The sequence below is a fragment of the Olea europaea genome, chromosome 3, assembly GCF_002742605.1.
Source record: "Olea europaea var. sylvestris chromosome 3, O_europaea_v1, whole genome shotgun sequence".
Lineage (NCBI taxonomy): Eukaryota > Viridiplantae > Streptophyta > Magnoliopsida > Lamiales > Oleaceae > Olea > Olea europaea.
In genome coordinates this window covers 9,907,224-9,935,217 of record NC_036239.1, presented here as the reverse complement: position 1 = coordinate 9,935,217, position 27,994 = coordinate 9,907,224, and the positions used below count along the sequence as shown (strand labels likewise).

Below are 27,994 nucleotides of genomic sequence, written 5' to 3'. Positions count from 1 at the left end.
CCCTAATTTAATCTAGATGAGTCAGTTTCTTTCCATGCCTCCATTTTTTAACGGAAACAATTATACATATTGGAATTTTCGAATGAGAGTATTTCTTAAGTATATGGATGAGCGGATTTAGGTTAGTGTACAAAATGGTTGGACCATCCCCCCCTATTACTATTTTAGGTGTAGTTACCTGTGTAGACATTTTCCTTTACACTAAAAATGAACTAAGTGTAATTGGAATAGTAAAGGACTTCATGCTCTATTTATGACTTTGTCCGTCGAAGAGTTTAGAAGAGTACCGATGTGTAAGATCGCGAAAGAAATTTGGAATATTTTAGAGACCACACATGAAGGAATTAAAACTTAAGAACTTCAAAATGTAGATGCTAACCACTTGATTTGAAGAATGAAGGATGATGAATCGTTCATTAATTTCTATGCAAAGTTAAATGGCAATAGTGAACTCTAGCTTCAACCTAGGTAAGAAAATTTCTGAGACTAAGGTTGATTGAAAAGTTATTAGATCCTTACTTGAGAGATTTAGACCTAAGATCATAGCTATTGAAGAGAGCAAGGACTTAGATGTAGGATCCCTCCAATCCTATGAACTCGCCATATCCCAACAAAGAAGTTTTGATTCACCATCCATCATTATGTATTTTGAGCACTTAACCAATTATTTATTTACTGTACATTTTACATATTGTCATTTTGATTTACTTACTTTTTCAACTTTGGGATGGACAAAACTACATCTTGAAAAGTAAAGTAAAATTTCTTGGAACGAAGTAACTCTATCTCACTTTCATTCCTACAATCAATGTGATCAAAACGTTGGAAAAATTATTCACTTAAAAAGTGTCGTAAATCAATTATCTAATATTTTCTTGACTCAAAGAAAGCGACAAAGTTATCTAGCATGAAATACTCCAATAAAAATTGATGTTCCCGTAGGACATTCTTATATAGCAAACGAAGTCTATTTTGATTGTTTAGAATCCGTACTATTTTTTTTGGTCCATATCCGAGGCTTAGGCCAAGGCTTTGAACCTTTCGTTGGTCGAGGCATTTAATAGTGTTTCTAGCCAAATATTATGATACGGTGTATTTCGTTGCTAAATGGTATTTCTTTGCCGAATGATATACGAATATTTGAAGGTACATGGGCATGCAATGTGATCTTTTTGTGGTTGATAGAAGTCCATGGGAACAATAATGTAACAAGTTTCTTCCTAGAAGATTCCTTTTTTCTCATAATTGATCTTTAAGATGTGGTCCCTGAACTTTTAGTTTCGACGGTTTATCGCTCCATCATCCAATTTCATCACTTTTGTTCCTCCAACTTTATTTCTTCTTCCATGTTAGTCCTCAAACTTTTGGTCCCTTTAATTTTGGTCCTACAACTTTTCAATGCTTCCATTCTAGTTCCCAAAAGTTATAAAATCTTCCAATTGACATTTAGTTCAATCCAGTCGAGCCCCAATACTTTTTGGCCTTCACCAATACATCCTTTTGTCCAATTAACCCCCCTCCTCTCCCCCGGCCCTCATTAAATTAAATTTTATTTTTCTCTATCCTACTTCAACCACACGATCTTTCATTAAATGATATTACATGTAAATCGAAAATTTTTCATTCTTTTCAACCATCCATTTTAAAAAAAATATATATATATATACTATTATACCCATTAAAATTTAAAATAATCGAAGCCAAACAGGGGCTTAATGTTTCAAATAACTTTATTTTGCTTTGTTCACCTTTAAATTTGAAATTTAGTTTACAAAAATCGAATATAACATAAAGTAAGTAAAAATTCTCGTAATTGATTGAGAAGTGAGAATGTAAATAAACATGTAAAGCTTCTTATCATTGACCATGATTGTGTCTCCTGGAGTTTGATCTTGAGACCTTCATTTCCCACTTTCTAATTAATTGGCATTTGTTCTTGTATCATTAAAATTAAAATTAAATAAAAATAAATAAATTTGTTGAAGGTAAGTCTTCTCGTCTCCATTGAGAAAAGAAGACTAGTACGAACGAGAAAAATGGCAAATTAAAACTCCCCAACATGGCCGTTGTAACAACTGTCTCATTCCCTCCGGCAATGCTCTTCACTATTTCCTCACCAAGCTTGATAATTTTTCCATGTTTGTCAAAATTTATAATTGATTATTAGTGGAATCTTGATGAATGTGTAATTAAAAAGTATGTGCAAATTATCGTCAAAACTCTATCATAATTGGACTACTTTCATGAGTTAATTGTTCCGATGGTCACTGAACTTATGTTCATTTCTTTGATTGGTCATTAAACTTTAAAATGTCGAGTTTTGGTCACTGAACTTATGTTCATGTCTTTGATTGGCCACTGAACTTTAAAATGTCGAGTTTTGGCCACTGAACTTAGATCCACATCTTCGATTGCTCACTGAAATTTAAAATGTCGACTTTTGGTCTCTAAATTTTGAAAAATGTTGTACATTATTTGCATAACTTTGAAAAAATTATTGTACATTACTAATTGAATTTTGAAAAATGTTGTATATTATTCACTATAAACTAGATATTTTTCAAAGTTCAATAGTTATACTAGTAAGTAATTCGATATTTTAAATTTTATTGAGTAATCTAAGACATGGACATAAGTTCAGTGAGCAAAACTCGACATTTTTCAAAATTCAGTGACCAAAACTCAATATTTTAAAGTTCGGTGTCCAATCAAAAATATGAATCTAAGTTCAGTGACCATTAAAACAATTAACTCCTACTTTCATCCACCACAACCTAGAAACCTAATTTGGAGAAGATTATATATGAAAAAACAAGGATTTCAAGCCTACTCTACTTTAGGTTATTTTTGCACCAATTTCAATGCACGTTTTGCAGTCTATAACTCCCTTTCAACGTATATATGGGATGGGGTATAAAAGTTTTGGGCATGTATTAGGAGAGAGGAGACTTACTAGTGAATAAAAAATAATTCTTCTATCAAACCAACTCATGTCATCGATCGGGTCAATCCATGGGTCACCCCTTTTCAACATACTCAAACAACCCTTCTTTTACTTTTCACTTTCAACTACCACTTCAAACAAAAAATAAATAAATGGAAAAAGGTCTCCAATGACCAAAAAGCATGCTCGGTAAAGGTTTTTTTGTTTTGTTTTGTTTTTTGTTTTTTGTTTTTTTTTTTTTTGGTTTTTCTTTAAAGATCTTTAACGATCAAAAAACTATGATTATTGACTGGTCGCTAATTCACCATCGGCAAAGTCGTTAACGACCAAATCACACTTGTCGCTAAATCTATAACATTCAGCAGCCAAGTTTTATTCACAAAACAGCATAAAAAAATTAGTCCAATTTTAACGGACCAAACATTTACCGACCAATTTTTGAGAGTGATAGTGTCTTATAGTAATCACTTTTGATTGGTCATTAAATCTTTGATCGATGAAGCTTTGTTTTGTTGTCTACTTTAATTACAAATATCATTAGAAACTATATTACAAAAGCATATAAGGTGAAGTTGATTACATACTACGTTATTTAATACTTATGTTACACGGGTAGATTTTGAGCATTGTACTTGACACGAATGTCGACTAGAGCCTATTGGTGAGGAGCTGTATTTGTTTGAGAAGAGGATTCAGAGTTTCCATCAGCTTCTCATATGGATGGTTATGGATTCCCTCGTACGTTGTCACAACAATGCTCTTGTCCTTGGTTAGCCTTTGGACTTGTTTCTTCACGCTACACGTGTGATGTGTGCATCGATAGTAACTCCTTTGGTTTCAATATGAAAACATAAGAATCACAAGAAATTGTAATCCAAAACGTATCTAATGAAAGTTCTATCTTCTTTCTTTCTTACACAAAATGGTTATAACATCTCAATAATATTTGTTAAAAATACTAACTTTTTATATTTAAAAAAAAAAAATGAAGAAGAAAGTTGATGCAAGCTTTTAACTAGAAAAGGGAAAAAATCTGAACTTTGAACACAAGTCTTTCAACATCGATTTTCTTGCATCGAGGTATGACTATAATATTATTTTAATTTCCTGAACATAACATAGTATGAATTTTATGAGTACATAAAAATAAATCTAAAGAAAATATCACTAAATTAAGTGATATAAAAATAGCAATTAAACAACTTTATCATCTACTTTTGATAGAACGAACAACCAGAATGTTTCACATACTCAAGAAGAATGAAATATTTTGCTTCATGATACTATCTTAGTATGATTCCAAATTAACTGAATTGTCAAAATGATAAATTGTTAGAACTATTGAGTTGTTCATTTATTAGAGCTTTTACTATTATGTATTTGTGTTTATTTGTTGATTATTTTTAAACAAACAAGTTGCTACAATCATATCCTAAAAGAAAACATATAAGCTTATCAAGAAATCAACTATATTTTCATAATTTCATTTAAACGTTTTTTAACAATACATAATCCCATCTAAATAAAAGATATAGAAGAAAATTTTAAGAAATTAGAGACAAATAAATTGTAAATTCGTATTTGTTTTTTAGCTCACGGTGAAAATCTATTGCGATAAAGAAGCATCAAAAATGTTTTTTGTAATTTTGAATAAAAATTAAGATAACTCCATAAGAGATAACCTAATAAGGATAACTCTATAGTATATCTTTATAATTTGCTTCAAAACATATAACAATTTAACTACGATATGTATTCACTTTTTCATTTTATTGAACTATATATTCTATATTTCTCTTCACAATCTCTTTCCTTGAATTTCGACCATCCAATATTCTAACGTAAGTTATTTGATGAAAAATTCTACATAAAATGAAATGGTAATTAAAAAAAAAATCCTATTGAAAATTGTTAAATGTGTATCATGAAGGCTAGAATATTATACGTAACATAAGAAAAGTTAGTCATGCAAGATGAAAAGATCAATGAAATCACCTTGGAAACTTGCTATTTTTGACAGACTTTTGGCCATATTTTCTCCAACGATAGCCATCATCAAGTATATCTTCTTCACTCTTGGTTTGAAAGGCAAATCTTGGAATGGTGGATTTTCTCTTTCTGCCTCTTCCACATCTTCTTTTATCCTCAATATTTTCTTCATCAGCAAATTTGGTGATACTTTTATCTGATGTTTCAGCAGTATTTCGTTCCAACATATGATTTTGATTAGAATTACAGGAAATTAAGCCTTCCAAATTCGTGTTTGGGAGAAGGGTCGGTTGAATAGGTGCAAAAAGATAAGTTGGGTTCGTAGGCTTCGCCTGCGGTGGCAGTAGTGGTGGCGGAGCTTCATGTTCTTCCATATTGGAGGGATCCTCCTAAATACTGTAGAGGAAGAAAATAAGTGTCTTTGGGATGTATTTATACAATTTTAAAATGGTGTGGTAGGGTCACCAACACTCACAATTTGTGTTTGTGTGTGAGAGACAGAGAGAAAGGCATGAATAGTGTCTAGTGAGAGATTTGGTCATAGGATTGAAGAGGAAAAGCGTACCATCTGTTATCTGCGCAGTAAACTCAGCCCAACTAAAATTCAACTAATTTCAGTTCAACTGCCCCCACAAAAAATACGACGATCAAAACGTGCATGCCCTCTTTAGCTCTCGTTATTTACAATGCACTTTTAATTATATATACAAAAATATATATAGGATTGATCCCCTCAACATTTATGTTCTTTTTTACTTAGACCACACACTTTTCTGGTTAGTCGAGCTTTCTGGTCATCAAAAGGATCTTAAAGACCCATCAAAACACGAAAGCTACGATCTTTCTGAAAGTAAATCCATTCGATATTTTCGAAAACTCCAACTAAAAGTGAACAATGCAATAAGTCTTACAACCCACTTTTATAGTGGAAGATGGTTGGCCCACTTTTAGCATTCCTATATATAAAGGTTGAACCCCAACCTTGAAAGTCCCACCACCCCGTTTCTAGAGTTTTGTGAGGGAGATAAAACCCGGGATGTGCCCTCAACAGGCCAGGGAACAAGAGCTGCCTGTACACTGTGCCTACAAGGAGTCCAATTCCATGTCTCAAGAATCGAATCCTCACACTGTGGCTGTCAGCAAAGCATGAGATAATCTCACTCTTGCCCTTTGCACTACTAGACCATGTGCTGGGGGCAACCCTTCCTCTATATATATATATATATGCATCCGCAAGAATAAATGCATGTTTTTTTTTCTCTTTTGCAAGCAATTAGGACTAAAAGGTGTAATGTGGGATGTGAATGGTAAGGCCAACTTGGCTTATCCATGTTTTGTATAGGCCAATTTTAGAGAGAAATATTATTAACATACGTGAATTAGATAATCTTAGATGAATTGTGCCAAAATATATGAAACTTTTCATGACTCATAAATCTTGAAATGAATCAATTCCAACGATTTGTAATCTAATCTCGAAGTGAATCAATTCCAACGATTTGTAATCTCGAAGTGAATCAATGAAGTTTACTAATCAAAATGATGTCATCAATTATATGGGTAAAGCAAATCTCAAGAATAGACATCTATTTACTCATAAATCTTAAAAGATTTATTTATACGTACACTAGGTTGAAAAAATAAATAACGTTTTTTGTTGGTCAAATTGATGTTGCCAAAAAGTAACCCTATTTTACTAGAATTTTTCTGCAAGCATAGGGAAAAAAACAAACAGAATCTGTACAAGTTGATGCTTTTCTTTTGTATTTTTGTTATCTTCCAAGAGAAATGCTATTTGGCGGGTCATTTGCACAAATCCTGATCAGATTCTCTTTTGTAGGGGGGACAATTTTTGGCATTAAAAAATGGGGTGGGACCCCTCCTATAAGAGAGAATTTGACCAGAGTCTGTGCAAATGACCCTGACCAAATAGCATTTCTCATCTTCCAATGATAATCTCCCAAGTGTTCATTTGTATGTTTTCTACAAAATTTTTTTGTACCTAGTACACTGTTCATTTTACTATTAAAATAAGTAACTTCTTTAAAACTTATAATAAGAAAAATATAATGTATCCAAACAAAATTTAAGCTTAACTAACCAGACTCTTTGTCAATTGAGAAGAAATGAGAGAGAAGGGAAACAGATGCCTCTAACCTCTTTGCAATTAAAATATATATATATACATACTGCCAATCAATAGATCAAACTATCTCGTGGCTATTACCAGCTGCAACAAATAAACTATGACCAAAACTTCTTTAAAAATATCAATGGTAGTATCTGCCGTGCATAAATATATTCAAGTCTTCAATTGAAAATGAACACAAGAACACAACAGCACGATTATAGTAGGTGCAACAAAAATAAACCGTGTTTTATGAAAAGGAGCAGGAAAAATGGCAGAGGCCAAAAATTCACTATTTTCATCAAATGCTCTAATAGGACCGGGCAAAATAAATGCGGCCACTCACAGCTTAACCACCCCATAGTCAACTTTTAAAGAGTCAAAATTCATTCCACTCACAGGGATACAAGAAGGTACTTTGGGAAACACAGGCAAATCCAATGAATTAACAACAAATTTTCAAGAAAATTATTCCATGCGTCTAAGTAGTACAAAGACATAAAATATCAGCTGATGATCATTTTGTTTAGGAATTCGGCTTGCTCAGGGAAATGCTCCAACAGTTCTTCCTTTGTCACCCAGACAAAATCTTCGCACATTTTAATATTAAACTTGTTCGTAGCGATCACTTGAGACTTGAAGAAGAAGCGCTGACAAAAGTTTTAAGATGTTGAACAAAAAAGCTAAGTACACAAAAGCGAAATACGTAAAGTAGGATCTTATGGCTTTGGAATCCTCTAGTAGGCATTCCAGTGAGAGTTGTCCAATAAAACAATACAGGCATCAATACAATGTAGCCAACCCAAACCTTAAACCCTTCGTTTGGGATGAATCTTAAGCAGTTCAATTTATAATAAATGAGTGGTCAATGACTGGATAATAATTATGGGTGCTATAAATGAAGTTTGACCATTTATAAATGGTTTATATTTATTAATTAGCGAAATGGAGGCTAAGATGCTTACCTTGAAAGAATTAATGCCCTGTTCAGCCTCCGCAGGCTGTATAACAATATGGCCCATTGGAGCATTTCCAACAAAATAAGTGTGGGAAAGATCTCCAATCACAGATTTTAATGCAGATTCTGCACACTGCAAATATATGGGAATAATTTCCTCACTCTAATGCTTCAGAATCAACAAATTTCAATTGGAAATACAGAACGAACTTGGGGAACTCGAAAAAAGTAGAAAGTAAGAACCACCTCGCGCAGAGTCTTTTCGGATGCATAAACTTTCTCTGGGAAATGCCAGACACTTTTGCCACTAGGAGAACCAAATGTTGGGCCATAGAGGAGAAGATATAGTCTTTGGTCTAGGGCTCTTTGTAATGACCTACAAGAAAATATTTCCATATTCATTCAACACATGCACTAATGCGGGTGATGCCGCCTAATGAAGAGGCACATTCCTGACAACCCACAGTAGGAATACTACTTTAGTTGCATGAGAGAACTGAGTCAGATTAAAGAGAGACGATGCTAATTGTTCTTTTTGATGCATACTTTTGCAGAGCTGGTGGAGCAAAAGTACTAGTACTTTGAGGATTACCTCTCAATTTTTATTTATCCCCAAGGAGAACATTGACTGCTTTTAGTATAGATTACAATAGGAAGTAAACAATTAATAGGGCATAAATATTCTCTTTTTTCTTCTTTTTCGCATCAGGTAATATTTTTATATCAAAGGATGAAAACTGAGATAAGCATCCATATGGCTAGAAACGGTATTTTATGTGACTACTGACTAGGTAGCAGAGAAAATAGTCGTAGAAGAGTTATCCCCAAATAGAGGGAAAGCATCTAAATTTAAGGACATCCACTTCTCTCAACGACAAGAAAGCCAGGTTGCGTGAACATTCACCTTTATTACATCTCTTATCACAGAAAATACATTATATTTACCTTTGGTTGTTAGATTTATCTGCCTCAGTGATCCGTGGAGCTGGTTCGAACTCAATTTGATAATCACCTTTTCCCCTGGAAATGTATATGGTTATTACATACTAAAGAACACATCAAAATCAACAAGATGGATATTTAATAGAAAAACAATCCTGCACGCATGACTGTGGTATTATGCCATATTCACCCAAAAAAAAAAAAAAAAAAAAAAAAAAAGGGGGAATTGATATGCAAATAATGAATCACGAGATGCTTCTACATCTGCCCACTTGAGATGTATGATCTTAAGAGAGACTGAACTTGGCGTCATCATCAAACATTCAAGGACATGGAAGACATCAAACTTTAAGAAAGAGAAATATAGAAAATTTCTTTTGAAAATTAGAATAAAATTTTACCCGCAATATATGTTCCATATACCAAATATATTCTCAGAGCTGAAGTAGTAATCAATATAAGTTAATGATAAAAAGTTTATTACACACTCAAAAAGAGCTTTAGTTTCTATAACCATAGATACCATGACATCATCTACTTGCTCTACAAATCATACAGAAAAACTTAAAAGAAATTGACTTCCTTCAATAACCACAACTGAGGGAATTACAATATTTCCAAAAGGGAATCTGCTAATGGAACTTGTAACCACATCCTCTTTGGGAAACCAGAAGTAATTAATGAAAATAAAAAAGAAATGAAATAATTATTACCTGGTATCAGATTTTTTCAAGAAAGCTTCTGGGTATTCCCGCCGATATTGCTGCCTCCATCGGAACCTAAATGTGCATTTCAACCACCAAAAGAAGTGGCAAGTTAAAATAATAAGTTCACCAAGACCAACAGTAACAACAACAACAAGAGATGGCAGATGCCATTGAACCCCAGATTTTATGCATCCTGCTGCTCTTATTTAAGGAAATATAGTTTCATGTCTACAATCCAAATATATAGAAAAAAGCACGCAAGTCTTCTGATATTTTTTATGCGTGTAACCAGTAGCCAGTATGAGGACACACTAAATAAGTTTCTTTCATCATGCTTCCTCAACTCTTTATCCCAAAATGAAATTAGCTCCAAACACAGTCCCACACAAAAGCTGACTCACTTTCAGCATTCCCTAAAACTTCATTGTGTAATTTAAATGAAAAAAAAAAATTAAAGAAAAATGCATGTACCGAAAAAGTGCTTACGAGAACTCTTGAAAAGCATAGACGGCAGGATCAACTTTAGGGATGACAACTGGGAGCCTCTCGAACACCACTGAAGCTACAATCTTATCATTGCTGCTCTTCGATGTTGAAGTGGAAAACCCTCGCCCTGTTACCAACGACTGAGCCAACCTCGCATACTGCGTCGTTCTCTGCATTGTCCAAGATCTAACTACCTAAACAGAGAGAAAGAAAGAGATTCATGTTGCTGTAAATCACTGTACATTTATTAATGCAATAATCAGCTGTACCTAAATAAACCCTAGTAGAGCAGGGGAACAAAGAGAAGAAAAGGGAAGGGGTTCAACCCACAATTCTAACAACAATTTCAACAATTAAGTGGGTAGAGGTTCTCAAAACCAATCCCAGCATTGACCTGAGAATGTTAAAAGCTAACCATTTTGGACCGGTGCTCAATTTTCATAGTTCGACCAAGCCAGTCAGATCCAATTTTAAGACATTAGTTTTCAATTTTCTATAGTCCGAATAGGAACCAGAAACACCGCTCATAGTTATCCCTCTCTCCTATAATTAACATTTTTTTCTAATTCCGATTTTTTAAATTCAACTAACGTAGAAAAGAGCGAGATGTAGATTTTTGGGTGCACTAAAATTTAGAAAAATTAATAATGATAACGTAATCCAGCACGTGTACCAAACTAGAGAAACGGGCTAGAAGTGAAAATGGCATAAAGACTTGTCACCTAATCATGAGTTTAATGCCGAGTTTCAAGTTTCTAAAGCGTGTATAATGCTAAGCTGTACTTAGGCTCTATTTGAGCCACATTTTTTCAAAAAAATACATTTTTCAACAGTAATTTGACATCATTTCAGCTACTCATTCCTCAATAAAATAATATTACATGCAAATTCGAAACTTTTTTCATTATTTCTTAACCACACATTTCTCATTAATACACTATTTAAAAATGCATTTTTATTCTAATAATGTGGCTCAAACAAGGGCTTAATCTCATACTTAATTAGTAATTAAGAAGGTACTTCGATGAGAGAAGACATTCTACAAATCTTGAAGGCCCGTTTACCGGATATGACTAAATGCGAGAGTCTAAGATAGCAGTAGTCTCTGTCTTTTAGACATTCATAGGACAAAAAATATCACAACATTCAACCAAATTATACAATTTTGGCAATTAAAATTGATTAACAGGATTTTACCCTCTCTATTTTTTCTCTTTGCTTTCCTTTTCCTGCTTTTCCCTCTCAGATCCAATTATCAGTTTCTTAAGATAAATAAGGCTACATTTTGTCTTCATGTCCATAAATTGGTCCATTTTGAACTTGCATAATTCAGAATTGTAATTCCTCTCCTTTGGAATTCTTGCTTATCTATTTGCAATGGTCAATTATACTTCACAGCCTATTTTAACTCTCCTGAGATAAAAAGTTGTTGACATGTTATCAAACAAGTAAAAGGCAAGAAATCTTGAAGTACTTTCCTAACCAACTTGCATAACTACCACCTCAACTCCAAATTTTCTCCTTGATTATAAACTTCAAACCAAGATCTGAAGTGATGAGGACATCTACTTTTTATTTATTTTTAGTTGGACTTTATTTATGTTTTAGATTTTATTTATGTAATTGGGCTTGTGTTGGCCCAAGTCCATTCTACTTAGAGTTTTAGTCTTTACTATTTAAACCTAATTGCGATGTAATTTCAATAGTTTTTATGAATTGAAGAATATTTTGGTGGTTTGTTGCCTGTAGTTTCTCCTTCCTCTCCCTCTTCCTCTTTCCCATGAATTTCTACTTCTTCTCTGGTTTCTCCCTCCATTCTCTTCGGTTCTCCTCTCTTTCTTGCTTCTTCTTTCTATTTTTTAATTCGTCCTGCATCAAGATCTAAGGAAAATACCTGTTGTATATCATCATTTACACAATCTTTTACATATTGCTGAGGTATCAAAAAGAAAGTGAGGAGTTTTTGCTTTTTTTTTATTTGGCTGATGAGATTTTGACCCAATCAAATCTTGCCACATCATATATTGGTAAACAAATCTGTATGTTATGATATACCTATAGCACAACCGTAAATCTAAAATACCCGTCTAATCTTCCATCTTATATGGCCTTTAGGAGAATTTCAACCTCTGGAATAAGTTTTATGGTTGTCTCTATTTGCGTTTATAATACTGCTTCATTTAAAATTGCATTGATTAAATTTTTGTGATGTTGTTATTCTAACAATATACCTAAAGTCACATGACTGAATCCGTTGATTTCGTCAAAACCCTATTTTACCTCACTTATATTACATGATTAGGTTTTGACTAGTATTTGATTTGTGCTTTATTATTTTACATAGATCAGCAGTATTACCTTGCCATATTTGAATTTACTTATCCCTGAAAAAAATGCTTAATTTGTTATTTTTCACTGCTTGCATTTATTATTCATTGATCTCATCATTTCACGTCATTTAACTAGTATTACATTGCATGTAGTTACGTAGTGGCCGTTTTGTTGTCTCTATTTTCAATACATTGATCATGGATCCATCCCAATTTGATGCACTTACTAGACAATTAGCGCAACTTACCACTAGCCTATCGATTGTCCAATCAGATATAACTGCTACTCGTGAGGAGAGAAAGAACCTAGCTGCTAAGTTGAGCAATTTTAAGCGAACCCCTCGTTTGACTGACACTAATTCTGAAGCGTCTCATAATAGACAATATTATCGTGGACAAAGGGATCAAAAATATTTTCGACTCGATCATAGGAATAGAGATCAGGTTTGAAAGCAAGAACAGGGCCATAGTCATCATGGTACTCATTCTCTTCCTCATCGTAAGGAGCGTTTCTTTAGAGACATTGACTTAGATACTCCTACTTTCGATAGTTGCTTAGATTATGAAATTTTTACCCAATGGAACACCCTTACACAAGGGAATCGACTAGTCAATTTGAGGAATTTCGAATGAAATGTCATGTCGTTGAGGATGAGGCCCTGACTTTGAGTAGGTTTATACAAGGTCTAAGAGATGAACTTAGGCGTGAGCTTTTCTTTCGAGGCGTCACTACTTTGATCACGCTTACTCTTCAACTCGAGACTACGAGTTACTTATTAGTACTTCATATGAAAAGCGTGACCACCATCGTTCTCCCATGTCATTAGCGCCACCTCAATATGAGTCTGTCATAGAGCCTTGCCCGTCTAGTGTTCTTCCTATTTAAAAAAATAAGTGTAAAGGTCGTGATAGTCCAAGGCCCCATTCTCCTTATAGAAGGCGTATTGACAACCATTTGTCTATTTCATTGGCTCCAATTCCTCCCATTAAGTCTCTTCTAGGACCTCCCTCGTCTAATGTTCTTCAAATCTTGGAAAATAGGGGTAAAATTCTTGAAATTCCAAGGACTTCTTCTCGCCTGCTATGCATTAGCTGTAAGGACTTTGGCCATATCTCTTCCAAATGTCCTAACTGAGCCTTAGTCATAGAAGAACGAAAGGATGTAATAGAAGAGTCGTTAAAAGATCAAATTTATGAACCTAAATTTGACGAATGTGATGACTTGAATAAGGGGTTGTACCCCTTGTTCCCGATACTCCTCAGTTAAATATTGTGTGTCATACTCTTTGCCAACCCAAAGGTACGGATGATTTGTGTAATCATGTCCTTTTCAAGGAAATCTTGAGAATTGGGATTTGATCCTCCCAACAATTCAAATTGCATATAACAATTTTGTGCATCGATTTATAAGTACGAGTTCCATCGAAATTATTCATGGTTATAAGTCTAGGAAACCTTTAGACCTTATTCCAATGTCTTCACATACTAGTATGTCTATGTCAGCTGAGGCATTTGTACGTCATCTTCATGACTTGCATATTGAGATCAATAAACACCTTGACGCAAGTAATGCATTATATAAACTTCAAGCTGATTCGCATAAACGATATTTTGAATTTAATATTGGGGATTATGTTATATTGCAAGCTTGTAGTACTGGTCCTTTAAAAATGTTAAAGCATGTTGGTTCAAATGTACATGTCATTGCCCTTTCATCACATTTTGGCTACCATTCTGGTTTAAATATTGAGGACTTCATTACTTACAAACACCGTTTTACTTCCTTTGATGATCTATTTCTACTTAGCTTTATGGACCCCCAACTTGACTATATTGATATTTCTACTTCAATACCATCTATCACAGCACACAAAGATAAAATTGATGTTATTTTAGATAAACGTGTTGTATTGACCAATGATGGCAAGATTCAATACTTCCTTATTTGTTGGGTAGATCGACGTGCTTCTTATGCTCCTCATTATATACAATCATGTGAAAATCTTGAAGATAAGGTGCATGAGTATTGGTTATTTGGAGTCCAGTATCAGTACTTGGTTAGAAGGAAAAATCGCCCCCCTTGGTCATATCATATTACTAGGAATAAGCTACAATTTCCAACACTATCAATCATGGAATTTCATTACTTGGTTCGTCAAAAAGATCGTCCCCCGTAGCTTGACTTGACGCATTTGAAGTATCAGATTGACTGCAGCCTATACTAGCTATCAACTCGACAGGGTCAAGTTTTTCTCCCACTCCGGGAGAGTTGATGAGGACATCTACTTTTTATTTATTTTTAGTTGGACTTTATTTATGTTTTAGATTTTATTTATATAATTGGGCTTGTGTTGGCCCAAGTCCGTTCTACTTAGAGTTTTAGTCTTTACTATTTAAACCTAATTGCGATGTAATTTCATTAATTTTGATGAATTGAAGAATATTTTAGTGGTTTGTTGCCTATGGCTTCTCCTTCTTCTCCCTTCCCCCCTCCCCCATGAATTTCTGCTTCTTCTCCGGTTTCTCCCCCCATTCTCTACGGTTCTCCCCTCTTTCTTGCTTCTTCTTTCTATTTTTTTAATTCGTCCTGCATCATGAAGTTTGTTCAATACAATTCTACAAAGTATAAGCATGAAACAAAAATGAAAATTGACACCAACAAATAACAAATATACAAAAATAAATAAATAAATAAAGGAAAAAAATTTTGAAATATTGCCAACACTGGAATACCTATAAATGATTATAACACTTCACGATACAATCTATCGAGAAAAGTTGTTAAGACACTTAAATTAACTGTCAATTGTCACCTATCAAATTAAAGTGATTCTAAGAGTATGTACTATCGTATCAACTAAATGAAAATGGTCAATAGATGAGTTAAAGAAATTCTTCAAACAAAAAGGATGAGCTCAACACAATTCAAGTAGTGGAATTCAAACTAAGGGAGAAAATGAAGACACCATAAAAGCAAATTTGAAAACCAATTAGCTAAAGCTCTCTCTAAATTCCAAATAAATAAACAATGAAAAGAACTACAAAAATAAACCACTCAACAAATGCAAAAATGTGAACATAAGAAGCTTGAACCTTTAGGAAAATCTTCCACTTGTAATCTTAAAGAAACGAGAAATACTATTTTACACAGGCATGGAAGCCAGCAAATATGGACAGGGCGGGGGAGCTGCATCCTAAGCATGTTTTGCAACCTTTCTTTTAGAGCAAATGCATATAAATTTGCTCGCATTTGCTCTTCATTAGAGAGTGGGAACAGTTGATAACTCTGCAAGCCCTGTTATGAACATCTTGTGAGCTGATTTGTTTAAATGTAGAAAGTAGAAACATCCAAGTTGCTTAGTTATTTTAAGTCGATCCCATATGCCTAGAAGGCTACAATCCATTCTCAAAAGACGATGAGTGAGATGAAATGAATACCTCCTACCTATATTAGTCTTAAACGTTTCACGTCAATTGTGTAGTTGACAAGAACCCCACCATCAATTTTCATCACAAAGTTGTGGAAAAGACTTTTTTTGATCAGCATTGTTTCATAGTTAATAATATGAGTAGAAATTTCTTCTATCTTATTTTTATAGACTTGGCGGAAATATATATTGCTGATCAAATGGTTCAAAGCATTTAAACCCCTCCCCCCAACCCAACCCACCCCACCCCACCCAAACAAAAAATAAAAAATGCAACCAAGCACGGAAAAGCTGATATGAACTTAACAACACATGGTGTGATTTAATTTTTAAACAATTTAGCCCCCGTTTGGCCCCCATTAATTTTTATTCCATTTTTTCTCTTCTATTTTTAATTACACAATCTTCCATAAAATAATTTACACGTAAATCGAATTTTTTTTTTCAACCACTCATCTTTCAAAAAAATACTATTCCACCCATTTTCATTACCAAAAAATGGGGACCAAACGGGAGCTTAAGTTGCACAATTGCAATACCAGACCAAAGAAAACAGAGTAGTGGATAACAAAACTTAATAGCCCGGTTCCAAGCACGTCAAAGCATCTCCAAATTCACCTATTTTGGTCCAAACTAATAGCCCTCCATGGCTCCACCTATTACACACCCAAAGTCCCTTCTAGTCCCATATTTCCTAACAATAAGAGCCACGATTTACATTTCCTGATCATTGTTAAATGGGAAACTCTCAGTTCAAATTAGTATAAGAGGATAATACCGCAAATGTAATTTAAATCTATAATTCCACTGATTAATAGGTTCCATATTCTGTCAAAAGGGTTAGAGTTTTTTGCCATAAATAAAAATACACAATCTCTATTACATAGAGAGGAATATTGTTGTGAAAAACAATACTGATAACAGTATACAACATGACTTTTGGCAACAAAATAAAACGAGGAAATAGTCGCTACTCATAACTCACTTCTCAGGCGGGGAACACGGATGGTAGTGGAGCTATCGTAGGCGCCGAGTCGTGCCGATGATGACGTGGAAAAGGCTGGTTTTGGTGTTAACTGGATGAATAGATTGTGTGAAGAGAAGTGAGATGTCGGAGAGGATTGATGGATTATTCAGTTTTTGGGTTTTGCTTATTTGGGATTGGGTTTGGGCTGGCGGGCTGGGCAGGGATTGGGTTTTTTCCTGAGCCTAAAACCTAACAAATTTCCTAATTTGAGAGATTTATGTTTAGTTTGATCTTTTGTAATTACTTGTAAGTTGTGGATGTTAATAATTTATATTAGAGAAACTTTGCCAAACATGCACTCAAACGTGTCCCTTCATTTGTGTAACAAGACAACAAGTCAAGCCTCTTCAATTTGATTCTGAATAGTGGTGTCAAATGACAAATCAGTACGATCAATCTTACTACGAAACAGATTTCATATTGTTCAGAGGGTCATGTCTTTATCAATTTGAAAAATTATGCTTAGGTTGAGGATCGACCTGCGATTTGAAATAATTTTTTCTCAACATTTTTCCTCAATGTTCAAATGAACTAACTAGTTAAAATAATTTCAATTATTACATCTATTGAAAATTATTTTTAAACACTTCATTTTAAACCTTTTTAGTCTTAAAATTAATTTTAAGGTAAAGAATGCAGATCGGCCTTCTTTAAGTTGTATGATAACTTTGGCCTATCTCATGCTATGACAACGGTTGTGCAATTTGTAACAGTCATTCATTTTAATCAATTCGAATAGATTTCTACATTTTATTGGCTCCTAAACTGGTCCACGTGAATTACTATCCGATTCACGATTTACTTTTACCAAATAGGCCATGTCAGGGCCACCTGATTTGACACCACTAACTTTGAATCTATAACCATATCCACCGTGTTGATGAAATGTACATGATTTTTAGATGACTCTCTCTCTCTCTCTCTCTGAATTCTGAAGAGTACCTTTTTTATCCTTCAAAAGTTGATCGCTTTAGTTACACCTCGGGTATGGACAACTAAGCGTTAGAGTTGTACCAAAAATATTAAATGAGGATGATATCGTCTCAACATCCATAGTTGGGGACTATTAATGCAACTGTCTCTATTTTCTTCCATTTTATTAGCTAACATTTTTCGACAGTTAATTGTCCCAATCATCAATGAACTTATGTCTATGTCTTCAACTGCATGCTGAAATTTAAGATATCGAATTTTGACCACTAAATATATCAAAATATTAGACGTTACTCACTTCCTTAACATTCGTTCCAATTTTTTAACAGAATTAATGACGTGGCTAACGGAAAATACACTGCCACTTCACACCAATAACAAATTGTTATGTTTTTAGTTACTCATCGAACTTTGAAAAATGTCTTCAATTGCTCACTAAACTGTGAAAAACGTCTTTGATTTCTCACTAACTTTGAAAAAACGTCTTTGATTGCTCATTGAACTTGGAGGTGGTCAAATTTTGGCCACTAAACTTATAAAAATGACTTCAAACCTGTTGTTTGTTAAAAAAATATGCAATGCAATCGCACAAACCATGTAAAAGTAATAAAAGTGGACAAACATATTTGAGTTGTTGATTTCGTGACAAATGATTACTCAATTACACAATAATTAAATTTAATTTTAATATATTTTGTAGAACTAAAAAACTTTTTTCATCATTTGAAAAAATTCAAATTTATTGTGTGTTTCTTTATTCAAATTAAATTAATATTTCAATTTTGCAACGAAACACAATAAATTTAATTTATTAAATTTCATTCACTTTTGGTCCCTCCGAAAAATGGATTATGTTTCATTATGAAAATCCAAAATTTAATGAATTGTGTGTTAAATTTGATTTTCTCAAATGAAGAAAGTAGCTCAAAATTCTAACAAAAAAATGTTAAAATTAAATTTAACTATTGTGTAATTAAGTAATCATTTCTCATAGAATCGATAACATGGACTCATTTGTTCATTTTTTTCTTTTTTACTTAAAGGAGGGCGGTACCTCTGAGATTTTATTAATTTGTCATCACTTATGGTGGAGGAATACCGTGGTTACATGTGGAAAAATGAAAGCAGTAAATTAGGAAGACTACTTCCCTTACATTAATTGAAAATGCTTAAGAAAATGTGTTAAGCAGTAAAATAGGAAGTATTACTTCCAGTACAATAAGATTTGATGCAATTAATGACAAAAAGCAAAAACAACTAAAACTAAAAATTAAAATAGATTTACAATTCATATTCTGAAGTTGGACAGTCTATGTCTATCATTTTGCGTAAATGCTCGAATATGACATGGTAGGTCAGCTGATTCATACGTTTGATATCACCAGTGATCCCAACTTGCTGCGTCAAGAGTGTCGGAAACCTGGTTTTCCTTTATATAGATATGGGTAACTCTGTCTCTATCGAAGGAGATCATGTCTGCAATCTTTCTGAGTATGTCTTGAATAGCTCATGGTTCTCCACCTTTGATGATGCAATGAATGGCTGCACTAGAATCTGTCTCAACCCAAATATCTAAAAATTCAAGACCTCTAGCCAGTAGTATCCCATCAAGAATAGCCTAAGCTCTGTTTCTAATATCTTACACCATCCATATGATGTTGAAAATGCCCTTATGCATTTTCCTGTGTGGTCCCTGATGATGCCTCCCTCGCTCGCAAAGTCATCCTTGACACATTCATCAGTATTGATCTTGACAGATTTGACTAATGGAGTGTGCCGCCAAACTATAATGGGGGAAGAAGATGAAGGGAGGGTCATAGTAATCTTAAAGAGAGGAGCAAGCTGCATGTCATTACGCCAATATAGTGGTCGAAATAATCCTCCATTGTAAAGGAATGAGACCATACAATATACCTTCCAAATGATTTGATCTCATACGAGTACCCCTATGCTTTGCATCATTTCTCTCGATCAATAGAAACCAGAAAATTAGTAGAGGAATTATAATGTGAATGTGCCCACTCCAAGTAAGCTATCCAGAATAACGACATCGCAAAAATCTTTGTCCGACACTCTCGCCTGCAATCATAGTAATCTGAAATAAGAGCCCAAAGTGCTGCCAGACCTGATCTGACATACTGCTACCAGTAAAAATATGGGTAATTATCTCAATCTCAAAACAACACCGACACCGAGAAGCCAACTGAGTGCCAACACTCCTCTGAATAATAGTATCTACTGGAATCAAATCTTGCCATAATTTCCAACAGAAGAATGAGATTTTGGTAGGTATTGTAGGGTTCCAAAGGAGACGAAATGAATCATGTTATGGTTTGTTAAAACGGATCAACTGCCATGCTGACTTAGTGGTAAATCTACCATCTGATATAGCCCTCCAAAAAATACGATTTGGGACGTCAATACATAATGGCATGTCCGTAATCCGCTCTGCCAAAACTGGTGAAAGAGCTTGTATTAATCGTCCAAAGTTCCATCCAATCTCCTCGAAAAAATCCTACACCCTCTCAGATGTGTGTTGCCTGTGTGGGAGGATAGATGCTAAAGAACTATCTCCCATTCAACAATCATGCCAAATGAAAATTTGACCTGCCCCAAGTTGCCACGCAATGTGTGGTTCCACAATTGTCCAAATCTCTTCAATCTCTTCCATATGGGCGAGGCTGAATTCGGGATAGCTGCAAGTGATTTTAACAAACAATGGGTCGAAGTCATTTTGTTAAGTTTAGTTATCCAAATTCGATTATCTTAAAGTTTAGTGAGTAATCGAAGGCTTTTTCAACTTTTAGTGAATAATAAAAGACATTTCTCAAATTTAGTGAGTAATAAAAGACATTTCTCAAAATTTATTGAGCAGGTGAAAATATTTTTCAAAATTTGGTGACCAATGAAAAACATAACAATTTGTTAACAGCTTCATGAGCCACACCACTAATTTCATTAAAAAATTGGAATGAATGTTGAGACAATGAGTAACGTTTAACGTTTTAATAATTTTAAAGATAAATCTCAACGTCGCTGCCATGGACATAAGTTCGGTGCCCATTGTATTGGGACAAGTAACTCGTCTTCCGCCCACTACTGTTCAACAAATCTGTCTCTCGCATATGAACGCACGCACAACACACAGTGGATCTACAATAAACGCAGAGTTTAATTCTTCAGCACAGTTAATTTCATCTATCCCTATGCTTTTTTTTAATTCGATTTGTATTTTATCTGTTACAATTCTGAAATCCTTATCTGCTCACCGATTAGATTAATGGTGTTTCTGCATGTTTGTATGTATATATGTTGTTTTTACGAGATTAAACTTCCTATTATTTGTTTGTTTAAATCTGTTGGGATCGAAGGAGAGGCGGAGAGGGCAAATAACATATTCTTCAAGTTGCGTCAACAATCTGGATTCTTTTAAACGGCTTTCAGATTGTTGTTGTAGTTTTATTTTGATATTTTAGGATCTGGCTCATCAAGAATAATAGAATTTAGTGAAATGACAGAAATATTTAAATTTATGAATTGGTCTTATCCATGTCATGGTACTGTTACATTACAAATAAATGTGGGGTTTATATGGAGTTGACCTCTCCAACCTCCATAGCTAGCTCTTATGGAGTTGAGCTCTCCAATCTCCATAGCTAGCTCATGGGGTATGGTTCTCCCATGATCCATAACAATACACTAGTTGTTGGATGTTGTAGTTGAAATTTTAAAGTTGGGTTTTCCAATGTGGTTTAATTCTGCGTACAATTTTTTTTATTATTGGTTATTTCAGGAATGCGTATAATGCTCTAATTAATGCCATTGGACTTAATTCTTATATTCTTCTCCAATTAATTCGGTTTGTCCGCAAATTATCTTATTTATTCTTTATGGTTGATCCCCATTTTATTCATTGCTGGAAAATCTTGTGTAGACTAGAATTTATTAAAATGTACAGCTTCATAAATCAATGAAAATGTTTATGGGTATAGAGATAAGTTCAGGTTCTTACTATTAAGCAATTTGCCTTTGCGTAGGAGAAAGTTCATTGTTGTTTTTCATCAGTTACAGTGGCCTTTAGAGGATATATAAATTGATGCAAGACAGGACGCTTGTTTGATAAATTGAAGATTTGGAAAGAAAGTAATTTTGTGACTGTGTTGCACAAACACTTCATCTAGAGTGTCTGACATGTGTTGGAAATCAACGCTCATCGGAGACTCTACCATTGTCATTGTTCTTTTTTATAAAAAATATTATATATTTTTAACTCATCATTATTATTAAATGATAAATAGTTGCTCATATTTAAAAGATTTCAACAAGAAAACTTAATGACAAGTATAAAATTAAATTTATATAGAATTTTAAAGAATTTAATCAATGTGTCGGCATTGTGTCAATACTTTTTTGAAAAACCGTGTGTTGACGTCAATGCATTATAGTCCCTTGATGTCATGGAATAGTCCTTGATAAAAGGTTGAAATGACGACTTTGGTTAAGGATTTGAAACAATTTGTCTACATGTTAATTCTTATGTTGCTGAAGTAGTCGGGGATGTTATTTCTTTCCGCTCTTCATTGAATAGTGTATTTAAAGGTTACGGGCAAGTTTTGTTGATAAGGGTGTCCTAGGAAAAATGTCAGGCACCAGGGAAGTCAATGCGCAAACTGAAGATTTCATGGAGGACTCTGGCAAGCCAATGCCATCAATTCAACAGGAAGTTGTGTTCAAAGCCTTTCTTTTCTTTGGTTATATTTTCTAGTCACATGTGCCACTGCATAAGTAAACATTTTTTTTCTTTCTTACAGGAGGAAGCTGTTAAGAAGAAATATGGAGGAATAGTGCCGAAGAAACCACCACTAATTTCAAAGGTATTCTCATTCCTTTCTTGTATATTTTTGTTTAAGTAGTGCCTGCTTAGAAAACTTGAAGGATCCTTTCTCAAACCTCTGAATTTGATGTCAGGATCATGAAAGAGCCTATTTCGATTCTGCTGATTGGGCCCTGGGAAAAGTACTCATTTGAAACTTGTACATTTTGTGCATCCTGTAAGTTTATAATATTATTTATAAATTATACCTAAAATTTATCACTGTTATATGATCGCAGCAAGGCGTAGAGAAACCGAAAGGACCACTTGAGGCTCTGAGGCCAAAGTTACAGGTAAACGCAATTTATTTTTTTATTTTTTTCCCTTTCGTGACCAACTACTTATAGGTTGGCTTTGCACGTACTAATATAGAGCTTTCATTTATTTTTTACTGTACATAAAAGTTAGTGAATCTATGAAGTTATTATATTTGATTCACAATGTTTCAGCTCAATATTTCACGTAGCGAACCAGTTTTTTTACATCAGGACCGTGGAAAATAATGGACAATTATAATGCACACACAAGATTTCTCATAGAGCTAGTATGGTTCTTGCAACATCGAAGTTGCATATTTTAATATGAATCTTGAGATGTATGAATTAAATAGTGACTTGACGTTTATTCCTCAGTATCAAATTGAGTTGACCACCCCTCACCCCACCCAGGCCAATCACCGTGAACAAGTTTAAAGTGGGAACTGTTTGCACAAGCTTCCAGAATCTTCCTGTCATAAATGGCCTACTTGCACTGTACATCAGGCAAGAAGTTAATGGATACTTATAACAAAGAAATAATGATCGATGGTTGTTTGGGAAGAGTGAATTTATTTTGGCAAGTGGCCATCCATTTGAGAAATCCCAAAATAATAAGGATAGTTTTCAACTGGCAGAGAAAGCATTATTATTCAGGTGCAAGAAATGAAAATACTGGTATGCATGTATTCCATGTTTTTGCATTATGTTCAATTTTAGAGAAAGTAACTAATTAAACTGAATTTAAAATTTTATCCATCAAGTGATTCATTTATATGATATTTGCTCTACATTTAAAGCTTTATCCCGGGATTTCAAATCCTCCATTCGATAAGAAATGCAGAGGGATGATGCTACTATCCTCCTTGGAGAACTAGCAGAATAAGAGTGAATTACATTGTTGCTGAGATTCTCAAAACTCATCGTCAGCGGCCATTCCTTGATATAGGATTCCCAAGAAATTCTCTAATTTTTCCTGGAACTTGGAAGCAATAACCCTTTGAAAAATATAAACCACTTGGAACCTGATTGTTGAATTAGGCATGGCCTTGTTTCCATGCAATGAGTGGTTACTGTTAGATCTAATTTTGAGCTCCTCGGTTGCTCACACTTGAGTTTTTATTTTCTCTGTCAGAAGGACCCTTTTGTATGTGTTAAAATCCTCTTTTTCTAGCTCCAGAAAAGATAAAAACGAAAATGATATGCTTCTGTCTAGCTTTGATTAAATGAATGACTATGATTCATTCAAAGAATAAATTTCTAATACATTATGTTGTAGTAATTGGTACTCAACTCTTTTCATCTAACTTTTAGATTTTATTTGGTATTGGCCTTGCACAAGTTCATATATGTACATATTTTCTTTGCCTCTAATAAATGTGAGTGTTTGTCATTTTGCATTTGATATTCTAGCCGACGCAGCAGCAAACACGATACCGCAAATCTCCTTGTGCTCCTGCAGAAGGTGAAGGTATAAGTGATTCTTTATTAAATTTTTCATACCTACCATATGTAGATGCTTGCTTGTTTGGATAAGCAAAAAAAGTAAAAACAAGAAGTTACATTCTTCTCCTTATCTCAGTGTCAAAATACATGACTTATTTCCAGCTTTCTTCAATGAAGACACTGTATTTTTAAACTTACTTGTTTACTTACTATTGAACTTTTTAAGATTCTTATTTACTTACAATTAAGCTTTTTAGATTAGCCGAACATGCTCCTAGAACTGTTCTTGCCTTGTTTCTGCAGTTTGACTTCGGATCGAGAAAGTTATGCTTAAAAAATATTCACTACAGGGCAAAACACATTAACTTGAAGCCCTTAATTTTTTCTTGCAAATGCCAAGCATTGTATAACTTATTATCATAATTTTTTGAAAGATTTAACCCTATTTTTTTTCTCTCTCTTCATAGATGGAAATGCTGCCCCACCAGAGGATGAGGCTGCAAAGGAATGAAACATCATCACTAATCTTTTGATCTTGGGGAGGTAATTGAATGTTACATCATTATTAGCCGAGTAACTTTCTACTGAAATAAAATTTTCAAGGAGGTTCTAGTGTTTGGTTAGAAGAAGCATGTATGGACTGATTGTGCTTGCTGCTGTAGTTTGCGACAGCCGAGAGGTATTCCTGTTGTAAACTACTTTCATGCTATTCTGTGAACAAAGAATGTAGAATAGAGATTTCTGAAAACCATTTATTTTATATACATTTTCTGTTTGCCAGTTGTGTTTCAAAATTGATGATATACATCTAGTTTAGTTGTGTTTCAAATTGTTGATTTTCCCAAGTTTGGTATGTTGGATTGAAGAAGAAAATGAAATCAAAATTAGTCTGTTCATCAATGTAACAAACCTGCACTAATTTTTTCCATTTCTTCTTCTTCTTTTTTTTTTTGATACCCAGGTGTCCACCTTACAGCGACTAATTTTTTCCATTTCTTTTAAGCACTAGAAGTTGTTCTTTTGAAAAGGCATGAACCTTATACTCTGTTTTGGTCACTTTGAGATTATTTTTTTAGCAATTAGGCACTCAATTTATGGGTATGCTCTGTTTTGGTCACTCAATTATTTTTGTGTAGATTTAATGCTCAATTCTCATTGGCCGGCCCCGTTAGTGAATTTTATTAAATATGCTCGTAAATTCATCTTAGCTTCATATTCAGAACACCATGTCTCAAATTATCTTATTTGCAATCTTAAAGCAGCATTTTCCTTATCCTTCTGCCCAACAATTGCTTCTGCCATCAATACATTTCTTTAAAGTTCTTCCATTACAGAAGGTAACATTTGAGATGGCATATCCTGCTCAGCCACTAAGAGTTTTCGTACTTAAAAATCCACAAAATCAATTGTAACGATAACGTATATCTTAAAACTAAATAGGAACATATTGTATAATGCATCAAATTGGTTTTCAATGAAATGTATTATATTATACTATGTACTCATATCAAGTCACATATTACATTTTACGCGTTCCATTACACATCATGTTACGTCACATTTCAAAATCAAATGTAACCATAATGTCTATTTTCAAAATCAAGCGTAACATTTTATATTACCATCAAACTTGTTTTCTATGTAATATACTAGATTTCACAACATAATCATATCAATGTCACAAGCAACATTACACGCATTTATTCTTATTCAAAAGTTTCAAAACCGAAAAAAGAAAGCCACATTGCACTTATCATGACAACAATTATTACAATCCCTTGACATGAGAGAATAAACATTCATTAAGGGGTAGATCCCACACCAGGCGAACGATGATAGCCACCCGCGTTGGCTCTATAAGAATTTTTTTCCATATATTGAATGGGTGCACGCTTTGATCCATCCTAGCTCACTTGAATTTTTGTATCCGCCACTATCACTAAACAAAGCCAAGCATTTTTCTATAGCAGCAGGCTAAAATTTATGCATGCCACATTTCTAAAGAGATGGATTTCAAAAGGATGTGGTTAATACTTTCAAATGACGCAAAACTGCACAAGTCAAAAGTAAAAGAGGCTATGTTCTTATATTTAATTATTTGAACTGCTTTATATCATGAGAATTAGATTTGTTTTGTGAACATATGAAAATCAGATTTTTAAGTATTCAGTGTAAATGAAGAATGAAGCTGACTAACTTAAGTGAAGGTCATACCGTGACATTAGCATAGTATAGTAGCTTCATTAGTATAGTGCGCTGGACATAATAGAACACATTAGCATTTTCAACAAACCAGAAATATCAAAAGCAAAATTCTCTATTTTGGGAAGCGTTACCTTCTCTGGCATCTCATCCAAAGTCCTCGTTAGCTTAAAAAAACCGACGGCAAAATCGTGTGAACCATCGAGTTTTTGAAGACAGTTGCGGCCAAAGCCATTATCATCACAGCTTAATACTTATTAATACAAGAGAAACTTTCAAGAGCATGGTAATCACAATACAACGTTAACTACACATTTTAATACATCAGTCTACTACTCGTCCAATAAATTTGGATTACAGAGAAAATAGAAGAAACAAAACTCTAAAATCGCAGATAACTTCACAACAATTATTTCACATTCTACTTTTGTAGACGAGTGTTATTCAGTACATATTTTCTTCAGATGATAGTCTTGCTAGCTACATAAGCTAAGCTCACTTCTCAATGAGTCGGGTCCGGGTTGAATTTTACAGATTCCCTCCAGATGAGTTCCTTGATATTCTCTTCAGTGAACGATGGATGCTCGAAATCAAAAACGAAAGGCATAGGGCAAACGGGTTCTTCGTTGATATTATGAAGAGGAGCCAAGTATGGGTGGCAGAGAGCCTCGTCGACTGCATGTGATTGAAAAAACAATTGAACGTCAATGAAGCCCAAGAAATAAACAAAACTCTAGAAAAGTAACTGTTCTTAGTAAAAGAGAAGAAAGTTAACTTTCAAAATCATATTTGTCAAAGAAAAAGTAACTTTTAATCTTTTCAAGTGTAGCCAAATATGTTCAATAACTTCTTTGGACTTGTTCACCATACTATGAATCAATTTTGAAGTCATATCACTCAGAAGTTAGCTGAAATCGAACCGTACCAGTAATGCGCTTGCATGGGTCAAAGACGAGCATTTTCTCAAGTAAATCCAACACTCCAGGGTCAGTGTTAGGAAATCTAGCAGAAAAGGGTTGCCTTGGATACTGCGGAAGCTGCCTAACATATCTTCGGGCATTATCACTTCTAAGAAAACCGAGACTGGCATCATCAGGTGAACCTATGAGCTTTTGAAAACAAAAAGGAACAATTTTTATGTGAGGATAAAACCCACTAAAATGAAGTTATCAAACAAAGAAGATACAAAGAAAGGAACAGCACAAGTGTCATTTGAGCATTTCAAAGAAGACACCCGCGAAACACGAAGTGCGTGTACACACACGGTTAGATAGGACTAGACATTATAATAAACATGGAAACAGGATTCATGTTCCAAAGTATGCCCAGTATTGATTTTCAAGACCT

The 27,994-nt window shown here is 34.0% G+C and overlaps 4 protein-coding genes across 9 annotated transcripts in view; 1 reads left to right on the top strand and 3 right to left on the bottom strand.

Moving 5' to 3' along the window:
* Positions 1–3,464: 3,464 nt before the first annotated feature.
* On the bottom strand, positions 3,465–5,318 carry LOC111391482 (probable WRKY transcription factor 43). The gene is made up of 2 exons (XM_023016714.1): positions 4,940–5,318; positions 3,465–3,773 (listed from the first exon to the last, which is right to left on the bottom strand). The coding sequence occupies exons 1-2, from the start codon at positions 5,305–5,307 to the stop codon at positions 3,593–3,595; spliced, it is 549 nt and encodes a 182-aa protein (XP_022872482.1). The 5' UTR covers positions 5,308–5,318; the 3' UTR covers positions 3,465–3,592.
* A 2,020-nt stretch (positions 5,319–7,338) lies between these two features.
* Positions 7,339–17,096, bottom strand: LOC111385587 (39S ribosomal protein L46, mitochondrial-like). The gene is made up of 7 exons (XM_023009998.1): positions 16,898–17,096; positions 10,155–10,348; positions 9,675–9,740; positions 8,965–9,039; positions 8,266–8,395; positions 8,027–8,152; positions 7,339–7,711 (listed from the first exon to the last, which is right to left on the bottom strand). The coding sequence occupies exons 2-7, from the start codon at positions 10,328–10,330 to the stop codon at positions 7,568–7,570; spliced, it is 717 nt and encodes a 238-aa protein (XP_022865766.1). The 5' UTR covers positions 10,331–10,348; positions 16,898–17,096; the 3' UTR covers positions 7,339–7,567.
* Positions 17,097–20,909: 3,813 nt separating this feature from the next.
* Positions 20,910–25,546, top strand: LOC111385550. Of its 6 annotated transcripts, none has more exons than XM_023009959.1 (7): positions 20,910–21,059; positions 22,484–22,595; positions 22,684–22,746; positions 22,841–22,888; positions 22,985–23,038; positions 24,413–24,470; positions 24,913–25,546. In XM_023009959.1, exons 1-7 carry the CDS (start codon positions 20,914–20,916, stop codon positions 24,954–24,956), a joined length of 525 nt encoding a protein of 174 aa, XP_022865727.1. In that variant the 5' UTR covers positions 20,910–20,913; the 3' UTR covers positions 24,957–25,546. The 6 variants fall into 6 exon arrangements, with proteins under 6 accessions (XP_022865727.1, XP_022865722.1, XP_022865736.1 ...); XM_023009954.1 differs by having other exon boundaries at positions 22,472–22,595; XM_023009968.1 differs by having other exon boundaries at positions 20,916–21,059; positions 22,507–22,595.
* Positions 25,547–26,881: 1,335 nt separating this feature from the next.
* LOC111378253 (mitogen-activated protein kinase homolog MMK2-like) overlaps positions 26,882–27,994 on the bottom strand; it is a 5,235-nt gene continuing 4,122 nt past the window's right edge. Inside the window, exons 4-5 of the mRNA XM_023001435.1 lie at positions 27,573–27,813; positions 26,882–27,322 (exon numbers count right to left, since the gene is read on the bottom strand). Of these exons, the coding sequence (XP_022857203.1) occupies positions 27,150–27,322; positions 27,573–27,813 (414 nt within the window). The 3' untranslated portion in view covers positions 26,882–27,149. The remainder of the gene's footprint in view (positions 27,323–27,572; positions 27,814–27,994) is intronic.

What these genes read in the sequence shown, in the direction of transcription:
- LOC111391482 (XM_023016714.1), bottom strand. Translation starts at nt 5,307, where the DNA reads ATGGAAGAACATGAAGCTCCGCCACCACTACTGCCACCGCAGGCGAAG. An exon ending in AAAAATAGCAAGTTTCCAAG is followed by an intron (nt 3,774 to 4,939) that starts GTGATTTCATTG and finishes TTGAAACCAAAG; the next exon opens with GAGTTACTATCGATGCACAC.
- LOC111385587 (XM_023009998.1), bottom strand. Translation starts at nt 10,330, where the DNA reads ATGCAGAGAACGACGCAGTATGCGAGGTTGGCTCAGTCGTTGGTAACA. An exon ending in TATGCTTTTCAAGAGTTCTC is followed by an intron (nt 9,741 to 10,154) that starts GTAAGCACTTTT and finishes ATGCACATTTAG; the next exon opens with GTTCCGATGGAGGCAGCAAT. An exon ending in TTGAAAAAATCTGATACCAG is followed by an intron (nt 9,040 to 9,674) that starts GTAATAATTATT and finishes ATACATTTCCAG; the next exon opens with GGGAAAAGGTGATTATCAAA.
- LOC111385550 (XM_023009954.1), top strand. Translation starts at nt 20,914, where the DNA reads ATGGACATAAGTTCGGTGCCCATTGTATTGGGACAAGTAACTCGTCTT. An exon ending in GAGTTTAATTCTTCAGCACA is followed by an intron (nt 21,060 to 22,471) that starts GTTAATTTCATC and finishes GTGTATTTAAAG; the next exon opens with GTTACGGGCAAGTTTTGTTG. An exon ending in CTCTGAGGCCAAAGTTACAG is followed by an intron (nt 23,039 to 24,412) that starts GTAAACGCAATT and finishes TTGATATTCTAG; the next exon opens with CCGACGCAGCAGCAAACACG.